Here is an 8,483-nt window from a genome sequence, read left to right as displayed (position 1 = left end):
TTTTTAATAATAAAATGAAACAAAACAAACTACCCCGAGGGGGAAAAACAGGCGTGAAGGCCAGAACAGGGCATAGCAGGTAGAGCTGGCCCAATACCAGAAACACACAGACACATCTGACAACATACAACAATGAAGAAGCACAGGACTGCAAGCACAAGGAGAATAAATAGGGAGACAAACGAGGAGGGTAACGAGGGAGACACAGGTGGAGTAACTTAAACAATAATGAGGTGACAAGATGGGAGGGGACAGACAATAAGACAGGAGAGAGCACATTGCACCAAACAAACACAACACAAGCTATGTGCTCACAAAAATCCACAGGAGTGCCCTCTGGTGGCCATCTTGGGCAATTCAGCTGCAGACCGTGACAATGCTGAGCTAATCAAAATGACCACAGCTTATCACAATTGAAAGTCAAATGGCTTTGTGTGCCATTGAGAAGGTGATTAGCTACACTTTACAAGTCATTTTTAGGAGGGGGTGATCCTTTTTCCAACTCAGTGATTCTGTTTTTTTATTTATTTTTTTTGACATGTTGGTGTTATATCTTTCACTTGGATGTTAAAAGTTGCATATACTTAATGCCAAATAAGAGACAGGAGAATAAATGGTTCTTACCAAGTTTACAAGAGGTCCTCCTGAGTTTCCGTACTGTGAAAGAAAACATTGACATTCTATTCATGTACATGGACACAGACAGCTAAACTGTCTATATTGATAATAGTGTCTATATGTAGAATGGTTACATTTATAATGGCATCTGTTTGAATATATTCCATATCAGAGTTCTGCAGGCCAAGTTCATGACCTCCTCGGTGGGTAGTGCTGATGATACCGGTGGTCACTGTATTTTGAAGGGAAAACGGGCTTCCCACAGCTACTACAAACTCTCCTGGCCTCAGGTCTGAAGAACGACCAAGTAAAAGCACAGGCAGGGGAGTCTGTATAAGAGAGAGAGAGAGACATAATGTATTTTATTTGTTCCTGTAAAACATATTTTGCCAGCTTGCTGATTTTTGTATACAAATGTGACTTGCTTTTTAAGTTGTTTCGACCAATAAAAACAGTTTTGTGCACAAATGAAAAAATAGGCTATTTATATAATTAATGTTTCGACTCCAGACCCATGTCCAGATATAATAATTTAAATGGTGGCTGTTATAAAATCTTTTGAGGAAACAGTTCTAAACAATCTGCTGACTTTTGACAGAATTTTCTTCAGATTTATTTAAGCCAGTTATTGTTAACTAAAAATGATTACACATTTTATACAATATTACATATTTTTAGTAATTGAAATAAAATACTGAAATAAAATACTAAAAGTTAAATAGAGAAAACTATTAAAAATGACAAAAGCACATAACAAAATTACTAATATAAAATAAAAACGAATTGAAAATATTAATATACTATAATAGTTTACATATTTATTACATTTGTAATAAACACCATATTTAATAAACACCATTTAACAATATAGACCTATTTATGATTTTATTTAAGTTTTTCCACAAACAACTCACCGACTTAAAATGATACAGCCACGACAACTTTTTTTCCAGGGAAAATTATTATATGTGCTGTCACCTTTTTAGAACAGTCTAATAAGTTTCCTTGAAATGTTTGAAGCCAGCAGCCAGTCTGGGCCTGAGCCTGCCCCTGCCTGCCTCTGCTCTGTAGTGTGCATTTTTATGACTTCAGGCTGATGCTTCAGGCTTGATTACCGGGGTTTCCTGAGCAGGACGTCTTTACACTCTGTCCCAACCTTGACTCTGCAGGCTACTGCTGGGGGCCTGAGCACTGCAAAATAACAGATTGCCATCTGCCTCCCCAGCACTTTTCCCCCACTTTCTCCTGCTTTCTGAAACCACAGGCTGGCTGGCATACATAGTATGGGACTGAATTAAAGTGATTACCAATCATTGTGCTACATGCTGTTGCTATGGTCTGGGTTATGGTGAGGCGTTATTGGTGTTAGTAGAGGAAGCTCTATGCTGCTGATCAAAGCTTGTCTTTACAGATGGTTTTAAGAGTTAGGTGGTTCTAAATCAGTCTGAAAGGTCTTTTTTTTTTTTGTACTTTTTGGATGGGTTTGTATTTCTGTCAGGATATATTTCAGGGTCCTTTGCTGGTCCTGTTTACAAAGGCAGGTTTCAGTGGCAAATATATGTTATCTTGCATGGTCACAAGCGCACAGCGAAAATAGACGGAAAGTTGGAATTTGTAAGAACGAGACAAATTTTCTCCTGAGAAAATCAGAAAACAAATGAACCATATCATGAAGCAGAATCTAATTTTTGGTGGCACAAGCCCTTGCTGACTCCAGAAACATCTGCTGGACTGCCTCCCCAAGATTAATTTACTTCCAGCAGCTGTGATGCTAGTCGCTGATGATAAACTAGTGGACCTGAGTCATAAAATGCAAAGACAACATTTTTTACAAAGCAACAAAAGGTATTTTGACCACTTAAGACCTCTGGAGGCTAGTTTTTGCCATTGGTTAAATAATTTATCCATGTCACCTGATCAGATTTTGGACATCTTAGCCTACTTACCTCTGAGTCGATTTTAATGAGAGCAATGTCTAATTTTTGATCCACATCTTTGATTGTGGCATCGTAGAGCATGCCATTTTTCAGCTCCACTTTGATATGTTGCTTATTGGACAGTACATGTGCATTGGTGACGATCCACCCATCCTCTGACACTATAAACCCTGAACCACTGGACACAGGGACATCTTGGTTGGAAAATGGAAGTCTGGAAGGAAACATCGGGGAAATAGTCCCATGGTGTATGAGTGTATAAGAAAAAATTAGTTTGTTGAGAAATTTCACAACATTTTTTGCAGCAAATTCCAACTTCTTGTCTGTATTAAAATACCACTAAATATTTTTTAAATACACTGCTGTTCAAAAGTTTGGAGTAAGTAAGATTTCTTTAAAGAATCCTAAAAAATGTATCACGATAACATTAAACAGCACAACTATTTTTAATAATAAGAAATGTTTCTTGAGCACCAAATTAGCATATTAGAATTGTAGCATATTAGAAAAGTGACACACAATACTGGAGTAGCAGCTGCTGAAAATTCAGTTTTGCCATCACATGAATAAATTACAATAATTAAAATATATTAAAACTGAAAACAGTTATTTTAATAATATTTTTTACAATATTACTGTTTTCCTGTATTTTTGATCAAATAAATGCAGCCTTGGTGAGCATAAGAGACTTCTTTCAAAAACATAAAAAAATCTTACAGACCCCAAACCTTTGCGTTAACATCCTTTTAAATTGTGTTATGAAATGTAACAACTGTTTAATGTAAATGTTTAGTGGTGTTGACTATGCATATTTTCTCACATAATTATATACTAATGTTTAATTTATGCAAAATGCAGTAACAATTATCCAAATAGCAGTGTTTATATATTTCTTCTACTCTCATTTTTGAACCCGTTTAAACAAGCAAGCAAAAACTATTATATCGTCATAATTTAATCACATATGGAGAGTTCATTCTGCGGCAGCTAAGAATACCAAGCATAATAACCAGCATGTCACTCTGTGCTCAGCATCTAAACAACCAACACCATCTGTCCTTACCTAGTAAACAGTTCTAGATGGACCACTGCAGGGGCAATCTTATCCACCACATCTGCTATGAAGTTAAATTTGTAGCGCATGCTGCTTGGATTTCGAGAGCCTGTCAGAACAAAGAGAACAGACAAAAGCGGCACAAATTACTACTTGTCTGTTTTTAAATAGAGCCCAAGCCAAAAACATCTGCATAAAACAGAGCTTGACAACTCTGCAAGACTAAAATCTAAAATGCATTATCAATGCCACAAAGTTGCTCTTCAACATGTTGCACATCAACAATAGTACCATGTGGGCACAAGCTATGAGTAAAGCAAACAGCCCTGTGGAGCTCCTTCTTTCACCCTGTTACCTGAAGGCACTGAGGGAGAACTTGTCACACAGTCTCTGCATAAATTGATGTTACATGCTTATCTCCAAGTCTGTGGCAGCTGACAGCAGCTGTGCTCCTCTGAGAGAAAGTCAGGGTCCCGACATTACATGTTCAGGTAAGGTTTCACTGGGGTGAACCACAACAGGTAAACCCAAAAAATATATAAATATCTATAGTAAGAAATGAGAAATCATGACAATAAACCACAGATGCAGCACCATAAAAACCTGTCCTAATAAATTGAGACATCATTGTTTAAATCATCTTCTCTCTTACTTTTCTGCCAAAGAAACCAGCACAGAATCAGCTGATGCTATGTATATGCAAACTTGTACTGAACGTGGATACAAAGCAACAGATAAAGGTTACGTAATCCACGTTACAACTGGTTACCACTTAACAAAATCATAGTTCCCTTGACTATTTTCGCATACTGAGTCCACTTTCAGAGCTGAATTGCTTGTGACATTGTGTTGTCCAGCCCTTTGGGGACCCCTGAATTTGGCAAGGCATAGCTGACAGAACATGCCACATGGTTTTCATAGATGGATCATATATCCCAAGGCATAACTGTCAAAACAAAATAAATTTGAACCTCTTGGCCAGAGAACATGTGTATGCATAAAAAAGGGGTTTCACCTGAATATGTGTGTGTGTGTGTGTGTGTCTGTGTGTGTGTGATTTTTTAAATACAAGTATATTTCTTATTGTAAATTTTTCAAACATTTAAGAAAATTTTCATTTTGCATAATATATATATTTTTTTGTTTAAATAATGTAAATAAAAATGATTTACTATTGTCTTTTGAAAACTCATATTATGTTCTTTCTTCTGTGTAAGGTAAAAGGAGATATTTACAGTCAAAGTTGCTCTTTTCCATACAATGAAACTGAAACGTGTCCACGGCTGTCAGGCAAGTTTCAAGGCACAATTTTTAGTGGATATCTGAAATTTAAGCTTCTTCCTTTACAGCTCTCATATGACTTCTGAAGACTTTGAATAAAGTGCATTCCTTTATGAAGCTTGACAGTCTCTGGTCCCCATCCACATTTACTGTCTAGAAGAAAACAGCTCAAAGATTCTTCATGGAAGAATGAAAGTCATATGGGTTTGGATGACGTGAGGAACGAGGGTGAGTAAATGATAGCAACATTTTTATTTTGTGTGAACTATCTCTTTACAAATTTGCCTTTAATATGTACTAACTTAATCATTTACATAATACTTCTTGTCTTCTCTGAAGAAGAAAAAAATGTATTACTGTTCTCATATCCCCTGGAATGATTCTGGTGTCAGTGGGATTGGGGGTTTTGTTTAGAACTCACACATTGACCATCGCCGCTAGCACCACCTTCATTTATATAAAACAATAAAAATAGTTTCTCAGTGCTGGGCTATTTGTACTAACACTGTAAGGGGACCATTTAATACAAACATCTGTGTGTCAAATCATACCTCAAGCTGTGAGAATGAGAAAAGAACACAATATGATGACTTACATTAGTGCTACAAATGTAGAAGTGGTGGAAATCACCCCATAAGTATTATGGCACAATAAAAAGAATGCATTTAAAAATCTCTGTACTAATATGGTAACACTTTTGGTAGCTATAGCAATAACATTCCAAGGTTTCAGTTCATTTATAAAACCAACATGCTATGAAAATACTGATGCTCAAAAGGTGCTCCACGATTTGGCTTAAAACAACAAGTGACAAAGAACAACTCCTCTGCTTTTTCCTCTGCAATATGCAAAACTGCTGAATGCCAGTACTGACATGTGCTGAAATGAATGCTATCAGAGTTCCCTTGACATTGAAATAGATTTGAAATGCTGCATCTCTTTTACTGCAGAGGTTTGTGGCTTGAGTCATAAATCTATTATCACATAAATGCCTCTTCTTACTTTTTTATGGGGGATTTGGTTGAATTTAGCATGAAGCTGTAAAGTCAAGCTGTACTCACTCATATCTGATACGATATGCCCCTTGAATGACTTTTTGATTTTCACTTTCTCAGTATTGCGGAAGTAGCTGTAGTATTTCAGTGACATCTGTGCTAGACATGAGATATGCGAAATATAAGAAATATGCAAAAATCTGGGTTTAAAGATTTTAATTAAATTAATCTTGTAATGCAGCAATTAAAAAAAAAAAAAAAGATTCCTGTGTTGTGAAGATTTGGAAGTTACAGCTTAAAAACATTTCATCAGGATGGAAAGCACTGGCTTTTGTTAAATAAAAGGAATTTTATCAGAATGGAAATTAGAAACTGAGACCACAGTAAATTTATGACCAAACAATACTTTGTTTTGTTTCAAATATTTGATATGATTAGGGAAAGGAAAATGAACATGATGATGGCGACATGACAATGTACTGCATAACAGAAATCACTGAAATATATGATTATGTCCATTTGATTAATACAGTGATCAATAATAACAAAGACCATTCCCCATAGGCTATCTAAGACGATTCATAGTTTTTCACTTGTAAATACACATTTAAACAATATTTTACAGTAAAAGTATTATAAAAGTAATATTTGTTTTTCTTTTTAAAAATATTTTACAGTAACTGTTTTATTGATAAAAATTAACATTGTATTTTATTGCTAGGTAACTTATCGTAAACAGCAGTTTTATAGCCTACTGTACATACTTTTTTTTTCTCCGACAAAAAGTTATGTGTATGTGTTGTTTTTACGACAGTTTCTATCAGCTCGTCAAATTACATTTGCTACATTACTTTTAATATAAATTGTTGCGTCCGCTGCAAGGAAAAAAAACCAGCTACACCGTTTAGATAGTGATTAACTAGGTGTCAAGTTGTCCAGGTGTCATGAACACCAAAACAAATAGTTTTTCCCCTCACCGGTCTCGCAGGGGCCTCTTTGGATGAAAATGACAGCAGGTATGCCGCTCATCTCAGCCCGTCTGTTCTCAGCTTTCAGTCGACAGATACTGGGATATGTTCTCCCATCGCTGCCGCACACTGGCTCGTGGGAGTCGCACACGCACTTCCATTCACAGGTCATCCCCTGACCGCAAACTGCATGTCCGTGCTCGCCACAATACTCCCCCTCTCCCGCCGCACACACAGTGCAGCAGTCACATCTGTCCTTCACCACGCCGAAATAACAAGACTCTAGAGCAAATGAGCAGCGGGACAGGTCGCACACATTTGGGCATATAGTTTGTCTTGTCCGCAGATCACGCGCCTGCAACACAGAGGCCATGAGAACACAGGCCAGCAGTTTCCACATGATGAACAATAATCTCACGAATCGATGTAAGTACTGATGAAATTTCAGTTTTAAGTAAACTTAGTTTTGACAAAATCAACAGATGTCCCCTTGCTCAAATCCACGGTGAAAATGTTGAAGCTTAAAAACACGAATTGCATATTGCTTAAATGTCATATATAATTATGCTCAAGTTGTGTCTCGTTGTTCCTACACCTCTTTATGAACAGACAACATGCTAGAACGCAGCTCTTCTGAGTTTAGGGTCTTCAGGAGAGGAATTAAGGGAGGAGCTCAAAATGTACCTCTCTCTGTGCCTGTTAGTCCAATAACTCGGATCATCACAGTGAAGCGATAATGATAAATGCAATCTAATAATGTTCTTGACCAAAACTTGCTTTAGTCCTCTCATAAGCAAGAAGCTATGGGAACATTAATCCCTTGCACTGCATAATATTACAAAATCACAGTGCAAACGGACCTTCAAAAAATACATATATTCATAAATACATACATTGTGCAGTCTTCTTTTCCAAAAGAATTTGAAAACTGATTGCATAATACCACTGCATACATGCAAATGATTATGATATGGCTGTGCTTGTTTCATCGTTCTGTGCTACCTGAAAATTTATGAACAGTGTTTGGCTGTATCCTGAAAAAAAGTTTGGCATGTTCACCTAACTCCTGCTGACATCTAAACAACTGCACTGTAAATGAGCGCAGAGAGATGTGTCCTACAGCAGCAACCAACTCCCGCCTCTGATCTTGTGTTTACAGCAGCATTTCACTTTGCCTCTCTGTTGCTCTGCCGACAGCGTGTGTGAATTGTGCTGACTCCAGATTTGATGTGGATGCTTTATATTTCAATAGAATTTTACACATGAATACCGACAGTCTCCAGAGAAAACTCGCCAGTAACCTGTCCATTAATACCTGAGAGATACAGGTATGATCTTACACTATGAAAAATGTGACGCTGGACCACAAAACCAGTCATAAGGGTCAATTTTCTGAAATTGAGATTTCATCAGGATGGAAAGCACTGGCTTTTGTTAAATAAAAGGAATTTTATCAGAATGGAAATTAGAAACTGAGACCACAGTAAATTTATGACCAAACAATACTTTGTTTTGTTTCAAATATTTGATATGATTAGGGAAAGGAAAATGAACATGATGATGGCGACATGACAATGTACTGCATAACAGAAATCACTGAAATATATGATTATGTCCATTTGATTAATAC

General features: G+C 36.7%; 1 protein-coding gene across 2 annotated transcripts in view; it reads right to left on the bottom strand.

Annotated features, from left to right (window-relative positions):
• htra4 (HtrA serine peptidase 4) overlaps window positions 1–7,437 on the bottom strand; it is a 14,944-nt gene extending 7,507 nt beyond the window's left edge. Inside the window, exons 1-6 of one of the 2 annotated variants that reach the window (XM_016466131.1) lie at window positions 6,863–6,927; window positions 3,965–4,111; window positions 3,619–3,718; window positions 2,565–2,769; window positions 753–947; window positions 625–657 (exon numbers count right to left, since the gene is read on the bottom strand). In XM_016466131.1, the coding sequence (XP_016321617.1) occupies window positions 625–657; window positions 753–947; window positions 2,565–2,769; window positions 3,619–3,698 (513 nt within the window). In that variant the 5' untranslated portion in view covers window positions 3,699–3,718; window positions 3,965–4,111; window positions 6,863–6,927. Of the gene's footprint in view, window positions 1–624; window positions 658–752; window positions 948–2,564; window positions 2,770–3,618; window positions 3,719–3,964; window positions 4,112–6,862 lie in introns of both variants that reach the window. The other variant, XM_016466130.1, reaches the window with a different exon arrangement.
• Window positions 7,438–8,483: the final 1,046 nt, after the last annotated feature.

Source organism: Sinocyclocheilus anshuiensis, unplaced genomic scaffold, assembly GCF_001515605.1.
Source record: "Sinocyclocheilus anshuiensis isolate Anshui unplaced genomic scaffold, SAMN03320099.WGS_v1.1 scaffold88, whole genome shotgun sequence".
NCBI classification, from domain to species: Eukaryota; Metazoa; Chordata; class Actinopteri; order Cypriniformes; family Cyprinidae; genus Sinocyclocheilus; species Sinocyclocheilus anshuiensis.
This window is presented reverse-complemented; position numbering and strand designations above follow the sequence as displayed.